This window comes from Nyctereutes procyonoides, unplaced genomic scaffold (genome assembly GCF_905146905.1).
Source record: "Nyctereutes procyonoides isolate TBG_1078 unplaced genomic scaffold, NYPRO_anot_genome, whole genome shotgun sequence".
NCBI classification, from domain to species: Eukaryota; Metazoa; Chordata; class Mammalia; order Carnivora; family Canidae; genus Nyctereutes; species Nyctereutes procyonoides.
In genome coordinates, this window is record NW_026575131.1 from 25,359,766 (window position 1) to 25,381,415 (window position 21,650).

Consider the following 21,650-nt stretch of genomic DNA (forward strand, 5'->3'; position numbering starts at 1 on the left):
GGAGCAGAAAGTTTGGGAACATCATAAACTTAGTACCTGGAAATTGGTGGTTTTAGCTGCTTTGGAGGTTCAAGTTACTTATGTTCCTGGATTTATAATGTGTCTTTCTATACCTCTCTCCATTCTGCCCTCTGTACTCTCAGGTATCTCTTCTTTTCTGGGGTTTATTCCACATCTGAAATCTGAGGGATGCTAAATTCTTGGTCCTTTCCCCTCTTGGCGGCAGAGATACCTGGAATCCTAGAGAGGGAAGATGATATTGCTGCACTGGGAGGATCTGCAGACCACTTGGTCTCAGCCTTCCTTTAGAAGGCTCCAGGTGGGAGTGAGAGTTGAATGGGGAGGTAGGAGTCATTGATTCCAGGCAGGTGGGGCATTCTTGGCAAGAGATCAGACTACTAAAATATGGAGTAGGGAGGAGGGGGAAACACAAGGTCAAGCTTACCAGTGATTTGTAGGGGCATCTGTGACTCCACTTTAAGGTGGTATGCAAAAACGTCCATTTCTGTGGGGAGATTCATTCAAGGAATCCTTTGAGAATTAACTAGGTACAATACATGCTGGGAACTGGGGACATGTTAGCAAACCAAACTGCCAAAGTTCCAGGCCCTCCTGGAGGTTACACTCTAGAGGATGGTGTGGACCCTAGTTTTTTTTATCCAAAAGGTTGTGTTTTAAAAATGCTCAGGAACCAAGATGCTAGACTTGTAGTCCTCAGTGTTGTGTACCAGCACCACTTGGCCGGGGGGGGGGGGGGGGGATCTTAAAAGTCTAGAGGCAAGAGCCCATTCCTAAGATTCTGATTAGGTGGATCTGTGTCTGGGCTTGGGAATAAAGTTTTGAAGCTCCCACTCATTCTGATCCAGCTAAGTTTGAGACAAACTGCTTCTTTGTAAAGAGAGTGGAGATGAAGTTTCCCTCATTAAGAAGAGCCAGGAAAAATTGGCCACTTGTTTCTTCCACAAATACTGGACAATGGGATTTTCAGTTCTGATACCCAGGAGAGAAGCATCAACATTCTTCCCTTATTTTTAATAGCTTAGAAGAGTGACCTACAAAGAGTGTTTCCAAAACATTTAAGTGTGTGCCTATATATTTTTAAGCTATAGAAAGAAGAGGAGGAATCATCATCGTCCTCTTACTTGAGACCCCCCAAATGATTTCCTAATTGTTTTCCCCAATACTACTACTACTAATACAAGTTTTTATTACATGCGACTTTACAAGTATTCGCTTTACAAGCTGGGCACTTTACAAGTGTTCTCCCATGTAATAATACTCCCAAGAACCTTGCAAGGTATTGTTACACTTAACAGGGGAGAGAGGAAGGCTCTGAGGGGTCTTGGGGCTTGCTCAAGGTCACGTAGAGACTGGACCCGTGGGAACCTAAACACCATAGCCCGGCTTTCAACCTCGACTTCTGCAGCATCCCATCCTTTCTGCGTCCCCCTCCCTTGCTTTGCCCTTGGAACCTCTTCTGTGACCCAAGATGAACATATATGTTATAAATCACTGAGAAAAAGAGATGGCTTAGGAGACTCTGGATTTGGGTGTTATTTGGGTAGGACAGCCTTCCCCGTGCAGGGTATTCTTTCTGTTGGAGACCCCTGAGAGCTCATTCCTCAATCCAGCGGGGACAGGCCCTAGCTCGGTCCGCACCCCAGGGCGGCACAGCTCCCGGGGGTGTGCATTCCGGGACGTGGCTGCTTAGCCCCCGCCCCCGCCCTCGCCCCCGCGGGCGCCTGGGCGCGCGTGCAGATCCGAGACCCGTGGGTGATCCTCATCTCCTGGCCCCAGGGCGGGTCGGAAGGAAGGATTCAGGGCTCAGCCAGGAACTTGAGCCTGGGGCATAGGACTGGCTCCAGGAGTCTTTGCTGTTAAAAGGCGGTGAAAAAGCTAGGTCCCTTTTAGGTTGAAGACCTGAGCCCCCCTCCAGCCATTTGGCTTCTTTCCTGTGCCTATAGTTTTCCCTCGTGTCTTAAAAAGTTGGCTCCAAAGTTTAAGGGGATCTCAAAGTTCCCAGGGATCCCAGGTGTGGGGGGGTGTACCAGGGGACCCAGGGTCTGCAGAGATGCTGGCAGTCCCGGGTCCAGGACCCACACCGGTGCGCGCAGGCTGGCGAAGAGCAGGCGCGCGCCTCCGGGTCCGGGCGGGTCGGGGCGGGTCGGGTCGAGCTCCGGGTGCTTGCAGGGAAGTGCCGCGGGGGCTGGGGGCAGGGTGGCCGACAGCGTGGCCAGCCACTGGCCGAGGGCGGTGAGAGGCCGAGGCCGGCGTGAGCGCGTGCGTGTGTGCGTGACTGCGAGCGCGAGGGTGAGGGTGTGAGGGTGAGCTCCCCAACCCCCACCTGTTGGAAAGGGTTTTAAAACGCCAACGGCGAGGTCGCCCCTATTTCAAAAGTTGCAAAGAGTGGGAGGAAAAAAAAAAAAAAAGCACGTGCGCATCCCCGCATCCCCAAGGGATACGCTGGCTCTAGGGCCAGGAAAGAAAAGGAGGAGCAAGACGGGTGCGCGGAAGGGGGCGGGGGGCGAAGTCGCCGTCTGGAGGGGCGGCTTTAGGACCCAGCGGGAAGCACACTGGAATCTCTCCCTCCGGGAGGGGGAGGCGGGGCCGGGCCGGCCGGCAGGAGGCCGCGGGGCGCATGCGCGCGCGTCTCCTCTCGCCGGCCGCTGCGCTCGGCGGCGCGGAATAGAATGAACTGTAACAAAACAAGCCGAGCCTTTGTATCTGCTTAAAGGGGCCGCAGGCGCTTCCCTCCTGGGCCCCCCCCACCCCCGCTCTGCAACCGCGTCTCCAGGGCTCCCAGCAACTGGCTGCAAGGGCTGCCCTCACCCTCAGGAACAGCCCGCCAGCGAGGACAGGCGAGCCAGGCGGGAGGCGGAGAGGAGACACCGCATTTCCAAGAGGCAAGAAAGGAAGGAAGGGAGGAGGAAAAAAAAAAAAAAGGAAAAAAGAAAAAAAAAAAAACACCCAAGCGGCGCAGAGTGGACTCTGGTCCCGGGGAGAACGTTCGGGCGCCGGAGCGTGGACCGAGGAGCCCCGGAATGCAAACAAAGCTCGCGGGCGCCTGTGCAGGGCTCGCGGGGGAGCCCAGAAAGTTTGTTTTATGATGGCTTGAGTGCGCGAGTGTGTGCAGGGGAGCGAGGCTGCCGAGTTTCTCTCTCCCGTGGCGTTATTTTGGGGGAGATGTCTCTCCCATGAACCAGCGGGGGCCTGGGGGCTTGTGCGGTGGGGGGCACCTGTCTCTCATTGCATTCTTATTATTTTTGTGTGTGTGTGTGTTGGGGGGGTGGTGGTGGTGGTAAGGAGAGGTGCAACCCATCATGTCGAGAGTGATCCAGAAGAAGAACCACTGGACTAGCAGGATTCACGAATGCACCGTGAGGCGGGGACCCCAGGGTGAGCTGGGGGTGACGGTGCTGGGGGGCGCGGAGAATGGGGAGTTTCCGTACGTCGGAGCGGTGGCCGAAGCTCCGAAGGGGCTTCCCGGCGGCGGCGAGGGCCCTCGGCTGGGCGAAGGGGAGCTGCTCCTGGAGGTGCAGGGGATCCGGGTGTCCGGCTTGCCCCGCTACGACGTGCTGGGAGTCATCGACAGCTGCAAGGAGGCCGTCACCTTCAAAGCCGTCAGACAAGGTAAGACGGGACGCGCCTCCGGGAGGTGCCTGCAAACCGGGGAGCGGCCTGCGGGGTCCCCCCCACCCCCCCCCCCCCGCCCCAGCCGCCGCATCTCGATTTCCCGCGTTCCTCCTGCGAGCGCAGCTAGGAGGGGAAGTTGGGGCCGTGCGCCCTGCGGTGGTGAAATAAGCAAAGTTGTTGAGAGGTTGTGGGTCGTGTGCCCACCTGCGTTGGAAAGAGGTGGTGGTGGTGTTGGGGGGGGGGTTGGGTTTGCGCCCGCAAGCGGGGAGACTTTCCCCAGGCCTGGCTTGCTTGCCAACCTGTTATCCCAGCCACCAAGCGAGGCGCAGCTTCGCCTGCGGGAGTTGGGAAACTGAGGCAGGGTGTCAAAGTGGACGGGCTCCGGGGCTCCCCTGGGGAGCGATGCATCCGATGCAGCTGGCTCAGCCGCTGCGTTCTTGGGCCCCTTCTCCGTTTCCAGACCCCGAGAATGGGTATGAACGAGGGGTCTGTGGTTACGGACGAGGAATCAGCTTCACCCGGCATCCCTCCAGGTGGGTTGGGGCATGACCGCCCTGCGGTTCCTGTGCACGCCCCGCCGCCTGAAGATCCTGCATTCACCCCAGAGCTGGATGACGCATGTGTCTCGGTCGTGTGGCCCAGCCTCAGGCGTGGGGGGAGGGAAAGAAGGAGTATTTTCGGTCGGCGCGAATGAAGCCCAAGTTCATGCTGCCTCCAGCACCACTATCATCCTTATCGTTGATAATGACAGTGGTAGCTACTCTTCACTGTTGGCTCACTGCGTGCCGGGCTCTGTGTGGCATACTTTCCTTGGCTGTTTTGTTCTGATTGACAGTTCTGAGAGCGAGGTGAATTTGTAAAACCCCGGGTTACAGGTGAGGAAACTGGGACTGGCATTGGATAAGTTACTTGCCCAAGATCACACAGATATCCAAAAGCGAGGGTTTGAGTCCTTAATGCAAGCCCGGTGGGAAGAGGTGAGTGTGTGTGTGTGTGTGTGTGGGGGGGTGGTGGTGGTGGTGGTGGGATGACCCTCCTGAACTGGAGGGCTTGATTTCTGGGAAGGAATGAAGGCAGATTCCTCTCTTAGAAGCCTGTAGAGGAGTGCCCACCGCTCTAATGACCACTGGTGTGTTGGGGAGTCCCTCCAGTCTCCGTTTGGTGCAGGCAAGGGGCTGTCCCCAGATCAGTCCAACAGAGGACTTGATTCCGGTAAAGGATCACTTGTACCACCAAGTGCCACCACACTGGTTCTCCCCCATGAAAGCACCAAGGGGGGTCGCAGAGTTGAGCGTGGTGAAAAGTTCCCATATGTGCCTGAGGGCCTAGAAGGCTAGCAGCAGCTGGAGGAATGTGTTAAAGGAAAGGAGGGCTGGGCTGGGCTGAGCAGGTCCTTGGAAACAGGCCTGTTCCAGATGAAACTGGAGGGGGCAGAAGGAGCAGTCAGGCCTTCTGGTAGTTTGGGGAGCAATGGACTGACAGTTATGAAAAGCTCCCACTATTTATGTCCTCATCTTCCAGTTGGACACCTCTTCCAGGAAGCCCTCCAACATCCCACCATGCTGAATAAACCTTTCTTCTTTTGGGCTCCCCTCAGTGTGTGTACTTTGTAGTTTTTTTTTTAACTTATTCTGAGCTATGAGTTAGGTCCCTCCTCTCATTTCCATCCAAGGTGGTAAGCTTATTGCAGAGAGGCTGTGCCTTATTCATTGTGTATCTCCTCAGGCTTTGCTTGAGGTCTAACACCTCCTTCACCTGAGAGTGTGTCCTCATCTGTAACCTGGCTTTCATTTGGGTATTACATTAGCTAATAACTGGAAAGTGTACAGAACAGGGCCTGCCATATAGTAAATGCCCAATAAAGATGAGCTGTTATTATGGTTAATTGAATTTGACTGGTGATTTATTTCTAAACCTAGCTTTTAGTGTTAGGAACCTGGATTAGAATTCAATGCCAGTACCTGGATTGTTAGGACTTGATAGAACTGTAGAGGAAACACTCTGTCAAGGCATTTGATGGAGCACCCACAGGTTTCAGCGCAGGGGCGTTTTGGAGAAAGGGTTGGCGGAGGGACAGGCAGGGGTACCTATCCACCTATTATCTGCTTAGTGGGTCCTGTATAGTCCTGTTCTTAATGTGTGGTATACTGTCTGTGGCTGAAACTCTTCTATCCACCAATAAGCGAAGGTCCAAGAGGCATTGTGCCAGGGCTGCTTCATCATGGAACCGAGGAAGGGTGGGTCAGATCATCAAGTGTGTTTGGAATCGGACACTCCTGGATGGAAAGGAAACTGTAGTGTCTCCAAAGTGTTATTTCCCTTTATCCAGAACCATTCTGTGTACTGCACAGGATTGTTCCCAGCAGGTGCATTTGTGTGTGTGTGTGGTGTGTGTGTGTGTGTGTGTAAATCTACTTGATCTACTCAGAATAGCATAAAGATGTGGATGGAATCTACCGCAGTGTGAAAGCTACTATTTTATGTAATAATTACATGGGGACAGTTCTTCCAACATCTTCATTTTAGAAACATGGCACTAGAAAGCATTTCACTAGTCTTCTCTTCATAGCAAGAATAGGATTTAAAGTATATGACAATTGCTCTTACTGTGTCTTCATTACTGTGTTTTAATCATATTAGATAGGCTCATCCTTGGTACGTGGTAAAGGAAAGTGTTACGTTCGTGTTATCTGCACCCTGAGCTGGCCACTCCCAGGGACACAGGGCACTTTGGGTGCCGTCTGTATGGAAATGTCACGGTCTTCTTGTGGGAGAAGATTCTGCTGTTTCTATTTCATGGCAGCTCCCTGGGAAGATGCACAGACTAAAATAGTCTGTAGCAAATGGTATTATATGAAGCAGGACTAGATTGTGAAGGAACCAAGCTAAATGGATCTATCAGATCAGACTTGGTTCATTTTAGATGGAGAAGACAGTCTTTTGTCACAAAGTGCCTAAAAAAACTACAGATACATATGTATGTTACATAAAATGTTATTTTGCATATATAACATAACATATACTTTATACTTTGTAAGTATATATTTACTTGTAGTGAAAGCTCGGATCTTCACTATATAGTTTGATAAGTTTTGACAAATGTATATGTTCATTTTATCTTCACTCGAATCAAGATATAGAATGTTTCCATTACTTTAGAAATTTCCCTCCTGTCCCTTTGCAGTCAGTTCCCCACCCATCCTGCAGAGGCAAAGGCTGTCTGATTTCTTTCACCGAGGATTAATTTTGTCTATTACTGAAGTTTGTATAATTGAAATAATGCCGTATGTACTCATTTGTACTCAACAAAATATTTTGGAATTTCATATTGTGTCACTGTTCTTTTTAAGTTTATGTATATATATTTTATTTTATTTTTTTTAAATTTTTATTTATTTATGATAGTCACACAGAGAGAGAGAGAGAGAGGCAGAGACATAGGCAGAGGGAGAAGCAGGCTCCATGCACCGGGAGCCCGATGTGGGATTCGATCCTGGGTCTCCAGGATCGCGCCCTGGGCCAAAGGCAGGTGCCAAACCGCTGTGCCACCCAGGGATCCCTAAATATTTTATTTTTAAGTAATCTCTCTACCCATTGTGGGGCTCCAGCTTATAGAGTCACATACTCTACCGACTGAGCCAGCTGGGCACTCCTCATTGTTCTATTTTATGTTTTTAAAGATCTTCTTTATTTATTCATGAGAGACACAGAGACAGAGAGGCAGAGACACAGGCAGAGAGAGGAGCAGGCTCCATGCAGGGAGCCTGACGTGGGACTCGATCCCGGGACCCCAGGATCACACCCTGGACAGAAGGCAGGCGCTAAACCGCTGAGCCACCCAGGCATCCCTCATTGTTCTTTTTTAGTGTTGAGTAATATTCCATTGTAGGTATACATATTAGTTTTTACTTTTTTATTTTTATATTTTAAAAAGATTTTATTTATTTATTCATGAGAACACACACAGAGAGAAAGAGAGAGAGAGAGACAGAGACACAGGCAGAGGGAGAAGCAGGCTCCATGCAGGGAGCCTGATGTGGGATTCGATCCTGGGTCTCCAGGATCACGCCCTGGGCTGAAGGCAGCATTAAACCGCTGAGCCACCCGGGCTGCCCCCTACATATCAGTTTTTAAATATTTTTGCTCGTCAGTGGATATTTGGACTATTTACTGTTTTTCGCTACTATGAATATAGGTGCCAAAAATATTCCACTTGCTCCACATTTTTGCCAGTCTTTCATCTTTTCTGCTGTTTGGATGGTAGCCATCCTAGTATATGTGGAAAAAGAAAAAAGTAATTAAGGAAACTTTGCTATAGGATAAAAGCTAAGCGCTTGCTTCAGAATGTGCCAGGCCCTTGGCGAAGCTAGTACTTTATGGACCTTTTGTTTTTTATTTCTCGCAGCTGGATGCAGATGTCAGAAACTGAGGTCCTCAGAGTTTGAGTACTCTTTCCAAGAGTCATGCAAGTGGTAGAAGTCTAGCTGGAAGTCACGGTGTTGCATTCCAAAAGCCCCTGCTCCTGTTTCCTGGGTCAGCGTGTCTCAGAGTAGGACCCAAAGACCCGTGGCCATAGTCACCTGGGAACTGGTTAGACATGTACATTCCTCGACCTCACCCCAGCCCTCCTGATTCCAAAACTCTGAAACTCTAGAGGTGAAGCCTGTGGAGCATTTTTAAACAAGCCCTCGGGTGATTCTAAGGCCTGGGCTCGGTCTTGAGAATCACTGCCCTAAGGTATAGACACATTGAGAATATGACCCATGACACAGGCCACATGGGTTTCTAGAACAAGCTTTGTCGGCTAGTGCTGTTCTCCCTGGCAAGTCACCCTCTTTGGGCCAATGTCTCTTCATTTGTTCATGCCAGAAATAAAATGGGCGTGCCCTTTCGGTCCTTTGCACTCATAAAATGCTGCAATTCCATGAGTAACCCCAACTCCAAAAGTTGAAAATGGTGTGACTGTAGTTTCCCAGAGTGGTAATATTGTAGGTCATGCTTACAGATTTTTGTAGGTGAAGTCTGTGGATTTGCAAATTACCTGGAAGCTGAAACTGTCCCCATTTGACAGAACCGGGGAAATAAATAAGACACAACTTAAAAATCACACCACTACCACCAGACCCTTTCCCTCACCATAATGAGGGAATTATGACCACATACAAGGGAATATAGTTCTTTGTGCTTTTTTGTGTTTTGTTGTGATGTTGGGTGTTTATTTTGACCAATTGAAATATACTGTGACAGCTCTGTAACAAAGCAGTTCTCACTTTAAAACACAGGGCCTTGGGAACAGGTGAGTGGAACCAGGAATGGTAGATAAGGCAGTCTTAGCAAATACTGTACATTGGCAATCTTTCTATTGGTAGGAAAGAGAAAGAAAGGAAGGAAGGAAAAGGAAGGGAGGGAGGGAGGGAGGAGGAAGGAAGGGACCCCTGGGTGGCTCAGCAGTTGAGCGTCTGCCTTCCTCTCAGGGTGTGATCCCGGCGTCCTGGGATCGAGTCCCACATCGGTCTCCCTGCAGGGAGACCTGCCTTCTCTGGCTTTTGTGTCTCCCATGAATAAATAAAATCGTAAAAAAAAAATAAAACAGGGCCTTGTCTTTCTTGGCATCCCTTGAATTCTGCTTCAGGGCCTCTGGGTTTGCTTATTCTTCTCCCCAGATGGCCACAAGATTGATTCTTTTCTCTAGTGTCCCTTCAGAGAGAAGGTCATCAGGTAGTGTACTGCTAAATAGTTAACAACTGGCTCTGGGGGAGGCCACCTGTGGATCTGTAGTGTATCTGGAGTGGGGAAGAGCCAGTGTGAGCTAGTCCCTGCACACCACTGACCCCCTGTAAGACAACTCCTGAGTCGTATGCTGTCCCTTCATCCTGCTTTGTGACTTCATGGCCTTGTCACCATTTCTTCTTCTTCTTCTTCTTCTTTTTTTTTTTTTTAAAGATTTTATTTATTTATTCATGAGAGACAGAGAGAGAGAGGGAGAAGAGAGAGAGAGAGGCAGAGACACAGGCAGAGGGAGAAGCAGGCCCCATGCAGGGAGCCTGACTTGGGACTCCATTCCGGGTCTCCAGGATCAGGCCCTGAGCTGAAGGCGGCGCTAAACCGCTTGGGTACCAGGCTGCCCCATTTCTTCTTTTTTTAATTAATTTTATTTTTAAAGATTTTATTACTTATGAGAAACACAGAGAGGCAGAGACACAGGCAGAGGGAGAAGCAGGCTCTCTGTGGGCAGCCCGATGTGGGACTCGATCCCAGGACCGTGGGATCACACCCTGAGAGGACGGCAGACGCTCAACCACTGAGCCACCCAGGTGCCTCAAGTTAATTTATCTTTTTGAAGTCATCTCTACGCCCAGCATGAGATTCGAACTCCTGACACCCTGGGATCAAGAGGCGCATATTTTACCCACTGAGCCAGCCCGGGGCCCCTTGTTTCTTCTTTTTTGTCTGTCTCTCCTCCCCTGAAAATGAAAGGTCTGTGAAAACAAGAAGCTTTTCTCACTTGTTCACATTTCCTCTGGCCTAAAATAGTACCAGCAGGGCGCCTGCCTGGCTCAGTCTGCTAAGTTTTTGCCTTCGGTTCAGGTCTTGGTTCATGTCCCAATCCCAGGGTCCCTGGATCAAATACCACATTGGGCTCCCTGCTCAGCGGGGAGCCTGCTTCTCCCTCTCCCTTTACCCCTCCCCCTTGCTTGTGTGCGCTCGCTCTTTCTCTCGCGTGCTCTGTTCTCTCTCAAATAGATAAATAAAATATTCAAAAAATAAATAAAACAGTACCTGGCAAAACCTTGGTACTCATTACAATTTGGCAGACAGATGAATGAATTTTACTTTGTTGCTTCTCATTCCTAAGATAAGTGCAGACCAGGCCATCTACATCCTTCCCCCTTTCCTCCCTATTCGTCTTTTATTTCTCCTGATATAGGATCCTCATATGTTCATTTTCCCTTCACCAGATCTTCCAATCAGCTGATTCCTCATGTCTAATCATTTATACTGATATATAAATAAATAAATGACCGACAAGGCTTAATGAATTATATTGAAATATTTCTGCCTGTTGACTCTTACTGGAGTTGAAGAAGGGAAATTTCAGATGCTGAGCAGGCAGGATGGTGGGGGGTGCTTTTCTGTTTTCTGTTGATGTGCGATCTGTTCTATGTCAGCATCCGTAAGAATGACGCCTTACCTCCGTTTTCTTGTAGCATTGTCCCTCTGTATGGTTTTTCCAGCTAGCAGCAAATCAGGTCGTCGCTTCAGAAAACAGTCTGATTTTTGTCCTCTCTTGCTCTTAAATTGTGCTTTGTGTTTATGTGTCTTTTTTTCTTTGACTTAAACTTTCAAAATCAGTCTTTTTGTTCTTCATGCTAAGAGACCACTTTCCGAAGGATATTTTTAGGTTACACTGTGGAACATTCCACAGCTTTTAGAAAAAAATAATGCAAGGACAGGCAACCCAACTTGTCCATTGTTTCCAGTGGCCACCCTTCGCCAATGGCTGTGTTATTTAAAAACAGATTAACTTGACCTTATGATGCAATGGCATACTGTTGGCTTACTACATTTATTGGCATTCATTACCCAGCTAGTTTAGGATAGCAGAATTGATGATATCCACCAAGGGGAATTAAGTGGTTTATAAGAGAAAACATTCTGACATCTCCTTACCACAAGGGTTTACATGAAGGATGTTGCTTTATAAACGATGGTTATTTAATGCAAAACACCGGTCTCTGATGTTAGTGGTCTCTTCCTTGAGTTTGTATATATGTGTAACAGGATATACTGATTTTGTTTACACTGAGAATAAGGGCTGTCAAATTCGTTAAGGGCTGACATTCACATCCTAAAAAAGTAGGTTACTGCATTCTTGCCTGTCTTTATGCAGCTTCTATGTGAGATCTATAACCTTGAAAAACCCCTCGTAAACACTAGAGCTTTGCTGTACTGCACCCCTATGGATGTCTGCATCAGTATAGTATTTCTTGTGAATTTGTTTTGGTGTTTCCACAGCTGAACTCCCACAATCTCAAGGCCATGCCTATCATATTGATGGCTGCTTGACTATAGTAAAGTGTTCTAGGGAGTGTCCTGTATATTCTGGATGCTAACCTTTCTTGAAGGCTCATCGCAAAATTAGAAGAGGGAATTTGAACAGTGTTTTTTACGATTAAATAATTCTCTTCTCTTTTTATGGCTAAGTAATTAAAGACTGATGTAATCCATTACTTTTTTTAAAAATTTTTTTGTAATCCATTACTTATAATCATTTCTTTGGTCCTTATCTCACAGTGAAAACCGACATCCTCACAGTAACTCACAAGCCCCCCCCCCCATCCTATCTGGCCCATTGAAGTTCTTTACTCTCCCCATCCATGGCCTGCCACTCCCCACCTCGACAGCTAGAAGGCCTGCTCCCTCATGAACTTCAAGTCTTTCCCAAATGTCACCTTCTCAGTGACACCTTCTTTGACTTCATTATTGAAAGCTGTAACTCCACTGTCATTTGTCATCCCCTGTAACCTTTCTCTGCTTTATTTCCACTCCATTTCAGATAGATCATTTCAAAATAAGTAAAATCCTTATTTTGTCTCTCCTAGAATAGAAGCTCCGAGAGGGCAGGGATGTTGTTGATCTGTTTGCTGCTGCATCTCCAAGTACCGAGAGTAGTGCCTGGTACATAGTCGTTGCTCAAGTATTTGTTGAACGTCTGCTGTCAAATTGAGAATGAGAAATTTCTCCTGAGCTCATTTGCCTCTGAAAATTCCCATATTTGAAAGTCTCTGAAACTGTGGGTAATTCATGATGGATCACATTAACCTTGATGAGGGTTTGTCATTTTGCAGTCTGTGAGTGTGGCTGAGTAGAGCTTAGCTGATTGATGGAGGAATATTCCTGAAGGCAGCATCGGCAGCCAGTTTCATATGGTCTTCATGTGACGGGGTTTCGGGCAGCACCTGAGAATGTCAGGGAACTTGGCAAACTCTTCTCACCTCCAAATGGATTGTGAGAAGTTCTTCTGGGCACTGCCCTCTGTGTGAATAGACTTTTTCTGTTACCACCTCCAGTGTCATGAGAAAGAATTACAGAAGAGAATTACATTCTCACGGCTCAGGTGTCAACCCCACCATTATTGCCATCAGAGGCATTTGTGTGCACCTTTAATGGGACACAGTTATGTTTTTCATAATAAGGCTAATCTTTGAGCTTGTCATGAGGCAAGACTCTAAGCTCTCTTTATGGACAGCGGCATGATGGGGCAATTAAAAGGCGATTATGCCCTGGTTATAAGCCATATTTCAGAATTATTGCTATATACAGTGTTAACAGGATGATAGTGGTGCTTGTAAGAGAACCTGAAGATACCAATTTATTGATGTATAATAGATGTATAGGTTTTGGATTTAAGCCGGCCAGGATTTAGAAGCCAGATTTTTAAAGTTATTAGCCAGGTGACTCAGGGCAAGGCACTTCACCTCTTTGTGTCAGGGCTTCCCCATCTGAAAATGGGGATAATAACGATACCTCCTTTCTAGAGTTGATGGCAGAACAAAATGAGGAGGTTTTAGGAAACCACATGGCATAGGGCCTGGCACATAGTGAGTGCTCAATATATGTTGGCTTCTGTTATTTTTCTAATGTTCCTCATTTGAAAGCAGTCCAGAGAGAAGAAAGAATCTCTTGAGAGATAAAAATTGTGGGATAGTTTCCTGGAGAGCTTTTTAAAGTCTAGAAAAAGGCCTCATTTTTCTGCATGTTTCAGATGCCACTTTTTTGAAAAGGCTGTGGTTGGATTAGTTCTGACAAGTGAGAAGGAAATTCTGGACGTCACTGTCTGTTGGTAGAACTTCTCTCACCTTGTCACACTGGTGGTGACATATTGATTCTAATTATTGTCATTAGGTCCCATGTTGCATAAAGGTATAGAGGAAGGGGAAGTCATCTCTCTATTTCCTGGAGGTCCCAGGCAGAATGATCCTTGAGAACTTGACCCTGAGGTCCTCTGACCTTCCTGGCACTGTATCTGGATTCTCCAATCACGAATGGCAAGGGAAGCAGTGGGACTTGGGATTATAAGGGTTTGGAGTCAGGCTGGTTGGGTTCAAATCCAGGCACTGCCGCTTCACTTTTCCCAGTTGGAAATGAGAATAATACCTACCACATTGGCTGGTTGTGAGGATTAAATGGGAAAATGTACCCAGAACACAATCCTCTGCTTGGTCCCATAGGCAGGGCTTACCAAATACCTACATAATAGCAGCTGTGATGATTTTCAGTTGGGAAATGGACACCTGTGGGTGAGTTCCTCTATAGAGGTGATTTAAAACTGAGGGTGGTTTTGCCCCTCGGGGCTCGGGGGACATTTGGGAGTGCCTGGGAACATATTTGGTTGTACGACTCAGGATGGAGGAGTGCTAGCGGCACTTAGGGAGTAGAGGCCAGAGAGGCTGCTGAACATCTACAGTGTACATTACAGTCCCCCCCCAATCAAGAGAGAATTATCCAGCCCCAAATGGCCATAGGGCTGAGGTTGAGAAACTCTGCTCTAATGTATAACTTCAGGGTAGAGACTGGGCATCTGAATTAGGAGGAATAAACTAATCATAACTGTTGCTTATTGATCTTCTGCTAGGTAGCTGAGACCCAGGTTAGGGTTTTGCCTGGGTAGATGATGTCATTCTCATTTTCGCCATGAGAAAATTAGCTGGAGAGGTCAAGTAATTTACCCTCACCCCCAGGCACCTGATGCAGGTGAGATTCAAGGTCAGGTCTGCGCGCTTCCAAAATTCTTATCCTGTGTTTAACACACTAGAAATGTGTTGACTTTGTAGCCAGGAGCCCCTCTGCCCTTTAACTGAGGGAGGTGGGGATCACTGTGGATGCACCTCACCTCTTTTAGGCTGTACCATTGCTGCCTGAGAGTGTACAGTATGCTTAGTGACCCCGCTGGCAATTGGCCTAGGAATAGAAATGGATTCCCAAAGTGTGAATGGGCCAGAACAGAACCTACCGCTCCATATTGTTAAGCTCTTCTACTCATTCGCCTTCCTCTGTTTGCCCTGTTCTCCCTCCCCCAACACCGTTGATTCAATCCTTCCTCCTCCGTGCCCTCTTTTTTTCCCCTACATACATCATAATTTCAAGACAATAGTGTCTTGTAATTGTAGATTTCCCTGTCTCTCATACTGGATTGCATGTGTCTTGAATTCTTGAAGGCAGCGTCCCTATTTTCTCTCTGTTTGTAATCTCTGTCCTCTGTAGGTGCTCAAGAAATATCTGTTCAATTGAAATCTTTTGAGGGTAACGAGTAAGCATAACTTTTAAATAAATAAAGAAAAGTCTTGCCTAAGATCTTGTTGGCTAGAAAATCCGTGGCTTATTTTTAAGGCATATTAAATATACTTAGCCATATGTCTGATTTTTCCGTGATGATTTAAGATGGTTCTCTGCCAGTTGTTGTAGCATTTTGAACCGTAGAGAAAATATTGAATTAATTGTGTTGAAGGTCTTAGAGGGCCTGTATTCTGACCAGATGTGTGCAGTGATTGTGCCTGTTGCTTATGTAATGTGGCCACGGAAGGCATCACTTTGGCTTGATTTAAATAGAGTCAGTATTTTACCACCTGGACTCTTGGCCAAACGTTAGAATTTACATCTGATAGGGAGAGAGCATGCCCATTTCCTCCTCTAACTATCAGCCTGTTTAAGTCTGTGTGACTTGGTTAAGAATTCAAAACTCCAGATCAAGTTGTTAAAAAAGAACTTTCCTTGGTGTTTGAGCATGTGGGTTTTTTTTTTTTTTAAACTAAGCATTGGCATCTAGATCTTGGTTTCTAGTCTTTTAAAAACTCAAATATTATTGTAACCTTGTAGAACTGTCAATCACTATTTATAGTTAGTGTGTGCTTCCACAGCTTATGTTTTTTTCCCCTGTGAAATTTATTTTTTCCTCATTTAAACAATGTGTACAATTCAGAAAGATGTGAATATGAAAGGAAAATGTATCTACATTGTCTGTAATCCCACTCAGAGAAATACACATGTTCATACTCTATTTTTTTTAAAGATTTTATTTATTCATGAGAGACACACAGAGAGAAGCAGAGACACAGGCAGGGGGAGAAGCAGGCTCCATGCAGGGAGCCCGATGCAGGATTCGAAACTGGGTCTCCAGGATCATGCCCTGGGCAGAAGGCAGGCGCTACACTGCTGAGCCACCCAGGGATCTGTGTTCATACTCTATTTTTATCCAAACACACACACACACACACACACACAGTTTTTTTGGTAGGTTTTTTAGGAGGGTCTTTTTTTTTTTTAAGATTTTATTTATTTATTCATGAGAGACAGAGAGAGAGAGAGAGAGAGAGAGAGAGAGGCAGAGTCTCAGGCAGAGGGAGAAGCAGGCAACACACAGGGAGCCTGATGCGGGACTCGATCCTGGGTCTCTGGGATCATGCCCTGGACTGAAGGTGGCACTAAACCTCTGAGCCACCTGGGCTGCCCAGGAGGGTCTTTTTCTTATAAAAATTGGCTAATACAACATATGCTGTTTGTGGATTTTTTTGTGTGTGTGTGTGCGCCTAACAGTATATCATAGATGTTTTTTCTATACTACAAATATATCTGTTTTGTCATTTCAGTGGCTGTAGAATAATTTCAGGTTGTGCTATATTAAACCATGCTCTGAGGATAAACATTGAACATTTAGGTTGCTCTCCCTTCCTGTTTTACACAACACATTGATGAATATCCTTATACTTAACATTTTGGTGAACTACTTCGGATATTTTCCTTGCATAGATGCCTAGAACTCGGCTCACATGAATTTTATCCTCTTATTTATTTATTAAAAATATTTATTTGAGGGCAGCCCTGGTGGCTCAGCGGTTTAGCACCGCCTTCAGCCCAGGGTGGGATCCTGGAGACCTGGGATCAAGTCCCATGTCAGGCTCCCTACATGGAGTGGAGCCTGCTTCTCCCTCTGCCTGTGTCTCTGCCTCTCTCTCTATGTCTCTCATGCATAAATAAATAAAATCTTAAAAAAATATTTATTTGAGAGAGAGAGAGAGAGAGAGAGAGAGCGAGAGAGAGCGCAGGAGGAAGGGCAGAGGGAGAGGGAGAGAGAATCTCAAGCAGACTCTGCACTGAGTGTGGAGCTTGACTTGGGGCTCAATCTTAGGACTTCAAGATCATGATCTAAGCTGAAACAAGAGTTGGACGCCTAACTGACTAAGCCACCTAGGCACCCTTGAACTTTATCTTCTTAAGACTCAGAGAGCATATCAACTTGTTGTATCCCTGGTGCCGGTATGTGGGAGTCCTGTATTTCTTCACTTACCTCAGTTATAACACATACTACCTAGCACTGGGACTATTATTATTTTTGAATAATAGTACTCAAAAATGCAAATGCTGAGTGGGTATTTCAGAGGGCATTAGGGGCGGCTGAGGACTGGGGTAAACTAGAAGGACACAATTTGTGCAGAGGGAGTGGTTGTGACTTAGCTTCAGCCTATTGCTGACATGTTGGGAGCATTGGCTAGTGATGCCAGATTTTTCAAATTTTCAAGAGACTCCAGAAGCTTGAATTGTTAAAAAACGCACTTTGACAATCTAAAACTGTTGGTTCAGAGCTCTTCCAAAAGCATGGATGAACCAAACAAAACACATCTGGGAGCCATATTTGGTAGGGGCGTTGAGCTTGCAGCCCCATGTTTATGTGTTTGTTTCTCTCACTTGATGTCTTTCACACTTTATTTGTTTAAGAGCCATAATCTCATTTCTTACTCCTGTCTGTATTTTCAGGGCCCAGGATAGTGACCAATTCACAGTGAGGGTCAATAAGTATGTGTTGAAGTGAATAATAAGTTCCAGAAGTGGTCCAGTTTGTCACTGTGGTCTGCTTGTGTTTGTTGGAGGCTCGGCTGGTGACAGCTCCCCCCTTCCAGTTGTGAGGAGCTGGGGAGAGGGTATATTTTGACAGCTGATCATAATTTTTGGAGTATTTTGTCTCAGGGTCCTGGTCTGCTGAGTCTTTGAACTCGGTGCAAAATGGCCTCTTGATGATGACATTTAAAAAAACATTATTTATTCATGAGAGACACAGAGAGAGGGAGGCAGAGATAGAGGCAGAGGGAGAAGCAGGCTCCATGCGGGGAGCCCGATGCAGGACCGATCCCAGGACCCCGGGATCTTGTCCTGAGCCAAAGGCAGACGCTCAACCACTGAGCCACCCAGGTGCCCCTTGATGATGACATTTATATGAATATGTACTGGGAATGGTATATGTGCTCTACTCTGAGATGACCTTACTGTGAAATGTGTGGTCTTACAAATAAAAAACCGAATGAATCATGTATTCCTCTAGGTTTTAAATATAGCAGGAAAGTCCTCAATACCACAACTTTCTTGGACATTCTACAGATAAATTAGGACCTTGCCCTTTATTCCAAGAGTAGATGGTTTTAGAATACGATTAACCTCTAAGACCAGTGGGTATCCGTTCTTCAGGGCCAAGGTTATATGGTAGAATTTTGTTTTTTGAAAACAAAGGCAGCCCTTCTTGCTTTTCTGCCTGCATAATGGATTGTTCTGCATTGCATAATTCATGTCAGGCACCAGGTTTGCTGTGCAAGGATGGGGAAGGGGTAATTATTTAGGTAATTCAGGTTACAACTTCGGTCAATGCAGTTTTTCTGTCAAAGAGCAAAGCAAGGGAAGACCTTTATAAAACGAAAACTGTAACGTTGGCAGCAAAAGCCCAAGATGGAGTTCAGATTTTGCTAGGTTTGGATTTGGACTGTGTTTCTTCTCTCCTTCCCTTGTCCCCTTCCTTCTCTCCATAACTGATTCAGAATAAGAACATTCTAATAGCTTGCCTAGGATTCAAATCTTATGTTATTCTCTATGTCATCCAGGACTTGGGATGGGAGAGAGAATTAAGGAGAGTTTTCATCTTGAGACTACTATAAGCACTGATCCACTTCCTGCGTTATGGTACTTTTGGGGGCATCCAGAATTCTCCCAAATTGGCATGAAATTTGGGTTCCTTTCTACTTTATTTATTTTTAAAGATTTTATTTATTAATATGATATATATATATATATATATATATATATATATAGAGAGAGAGAGAGAGAGAGAGAGAGAGAGAGAGGGAGAGAGGGAGAGGGAAAGAGGGAAGGAGCATAAGCATAAGGGAAGCAGCAGAGGGAGATGGAGAAGCAGACTCCCTGCTGAGCAAGGAGACCAATTAGGGGCTCCATCCCAGACTTATGACCTTAGCCAAAGGCAGATGCTTAAATGACTGAGCCACCCAGGTTCCCCTGAGCCACCGAGCCGCCTCTCCTTTCTACTTTAAAATGTTCAAGGTTAAGATGTGGCTGGAAAAGCTTATATTCCGTGATGTTTTAGGCTCGGTAATCCTTGACAAGATTCCTGAGCTTTAGTCTTTGGTCAAGTGAAGGAGCGTCTCTAGCCATATTGGATGATATCATAGTGCACAGTCTTAGTTGGGTACCTCCATAGTGTAGATTGAAAGTACAGTGTTATCTCAATATTGACATATTACCTGTGTTATGGCATTATTTATAAGAAAAGTCAGACAGGATGCCCAGCAAAGGAAAAATTCACATAGCCATTGCCTATTTCTAAGTCTGTGGGAAATACTACCATAAGGAAGAAAGGCCCTGGCTTTCGTAAGCAATGTGAGTCAGTTTCTGATACTTTTTACCTAAAAATATAAGCTCAATGGGCACCTGGCTGGCTCAGTCAGTAGAGCATGTGAACCTCGGTCCCTGGGTCATGAGTTTGAGTTCCATGTTGGGGGTAGAGGTTACTTAAAAGAAAAAAAAAAGTAAGCTTAAGCTCTTCCATGTGAAATAATTATCTCTAAGGAAGATGTTTGTGGGAAGAGGGCATTAATGGTAATGATAAGTTGTTTTTTACTCTTGGAGTCTTTTTTTGGTAGAGGGAGCCTACTCCAGGGATTTAATAAAACCTGGTGAGTCCCCCTATTGCCTGAATTCCTGAGGGAAAAGAGACATCAAGAAAAAGTCTGTGGGGGACTGGGGGTGCAGAAGTGGAATTTATAGCCCTTTGCACCTGTTACCAGGCACTTCTATTCACCTGATGGCTGCTAACAGATTGCAGGCAGAGCTGCTTGGGGAAAATGATCAGCTTTGGCAACAGTAGCCCATAAATTGGGTTTGGGTGAATGGAAAATGCATCAGAATTACCTGGGAGAGTTTCAAGCTTTGGACATCTGGGGTTGACTTCATTAGTGATTCTGAGTCATGTCTTCCTGCCCAGTGGAGTCTGGATGCCCCAACTCTGAAGTACGGTCCATAGGACTGCCACTGATTAAGAAACATCCAGGGTGTTTATTTAATGTGGGGATTACCTCTGCATTCAGAATCCTGGGGGGTGGGCCCTGTGAATCCACAGCATTTATACAAATTCTGGCTGTTTTTGGGAAGTCCAAAGTTGGAGGCTCGTGGCTCTAAAACACTGACCTTTTCAATTCCAGTTGCCTAATACATGTTGGTAACAGACCCCATTCTACTCTCGAATGAACGTTGACTAGGGAAGGGAATCAAGAATAGAAAGACTAATTGAGTTATTTGAGCTGAGAGTTCTTCTAAGGTGGCAACCACTGGCTGTGTGTATATGTGTTTGTGGAAAGTCATTTTCTTGCTTCAGGATTCCAGCATCAGTCAGATAATTGAGAGAGACCTCTTCCCCAGCACTGCAGTTACCATGTTAAAATAGAAAGGGAGCTCTGGAGGAAAGATGGCACTCTCCAGCAGAAATGTGTGCAGTGACAAAAATGTTGTTTATCCACGATACCCAGTGTAGTATCCACCTGCCACTTGTGGAGATTGTATGCTTGTAATGCGGTGAGTGTGGCTCCATGTCACTAGCCATATGGTGAAAAGGAAAACTTGCATTTCATTTAATTGTAATTAATTTAAATCTAACTCTAAGTGGTCACATGTGGCTACTATCTACCAGATTGAACAGTGCAGGAGATGATACCCTTACAAATGGTGACGATAGTCATGGTGCTTTGGTGTCACATCGACTTGCTCCAAGAGGAAGAGGCCAGAGTGACACTTTGGGTTGATGCTTGTTAAATGTGGAAACTTGGGATAAGTAGTTTTGAAGTGTACTTTGATGATTTGGGTCACTGTGTTTACCGATGAGATTTTTTTAAAAAAAGATTTTATTTATTTATTCTTGAGAGACAGAGAGACAGACAGAGGGAGAAGCAGGCTCCTCGCAGGAAGCCTGATGTGGGACTTAATCCCTAGACTTGGATCATACCCTGAGCCAAAGGCAGAGGCTTAACTGCTGAGTCACCCGGGGATCCCTGATGACATTTTTAAAAAAGATTTTATTTATTTATTTGAGAGAGTGAAAGAGAGTGAAGGAGCATGAGTGGAGTGAGGGGGAGAGGGAGAAGTAGATTTACTTCTGAGCAGAGAGCCCAAAGTGGGGCTTGATCCTGGGACTTGGGGATCATGACCTGAGCCAAAGGCAGATGCTTAACTGACGGAGCCACCAAGGTGCCCTGATGACATTTTTTGTAAAGAGCCTCAGTTTATGGCAATGTGCTAATTCTCTTAAAGTACTTTATATGGAACAGATTATGTTCTTTGAGGCTGGGGATGATGTTTTTTCTGTGGGCTGCTCTGTCTCCAGCACTTTATATATTGGGATGGTTGAACAAATCATTTCAATTTGAGTATTTTATCCAGAGAGGGAGACTCTGAGTTACCCTGGGATGGCAGAAACCATTTTATCACCTTGATGCTTTTGGTTATAAGTAATAAAAAACAACTCAGATGGCTTAAGCAACAAAGGGGATTAGCTGATGCATATAATTTAAGAATTTCAGATGAAGGTAGGAGCTTCAGGTATGGTTTGATCAGGGCATGGGTCCTGTTTCCCTCATTTGCTTCAGAGCTGCCACTAGCCCATATTGTGACTTTGTTCAAACTAGAAAATA

At 46.1% G+C, this 21,650-nt stretch overlaps 1 protein-coding gene across 14 annotated transcripts in view; it reads left to right on the forward strand.

Annotated features, from left to right (window-relative positions):
* The first annotated feature begins 2,635 nt into the window (after window positions 1–2,635).
* MAGI1 (membrane associated guanylate kinase, WW and PDZ domain containing 1) overlaps window positions 2,636–21,650 on the forward strand; it is a 642,704-nt gene continuing 623,689 nt past the window's right edge. For all 14 annotated transcript variants that reach the window (XM_055342834.1, XM_055342837.1, XM_055342839.1 and 11 more), the window contains exon 1: window positions 2,636–3,630. In XM_055342834.1, the coding sequence (XP_055198809.1) occupies window positions 3,321–3,630 (310 nt within the window). In that variant the 5' untranslated portion in view covers window positions 2,636–3,320. The remainder of the gene's footprint in view (window positions 3,631–21,650) is intronic.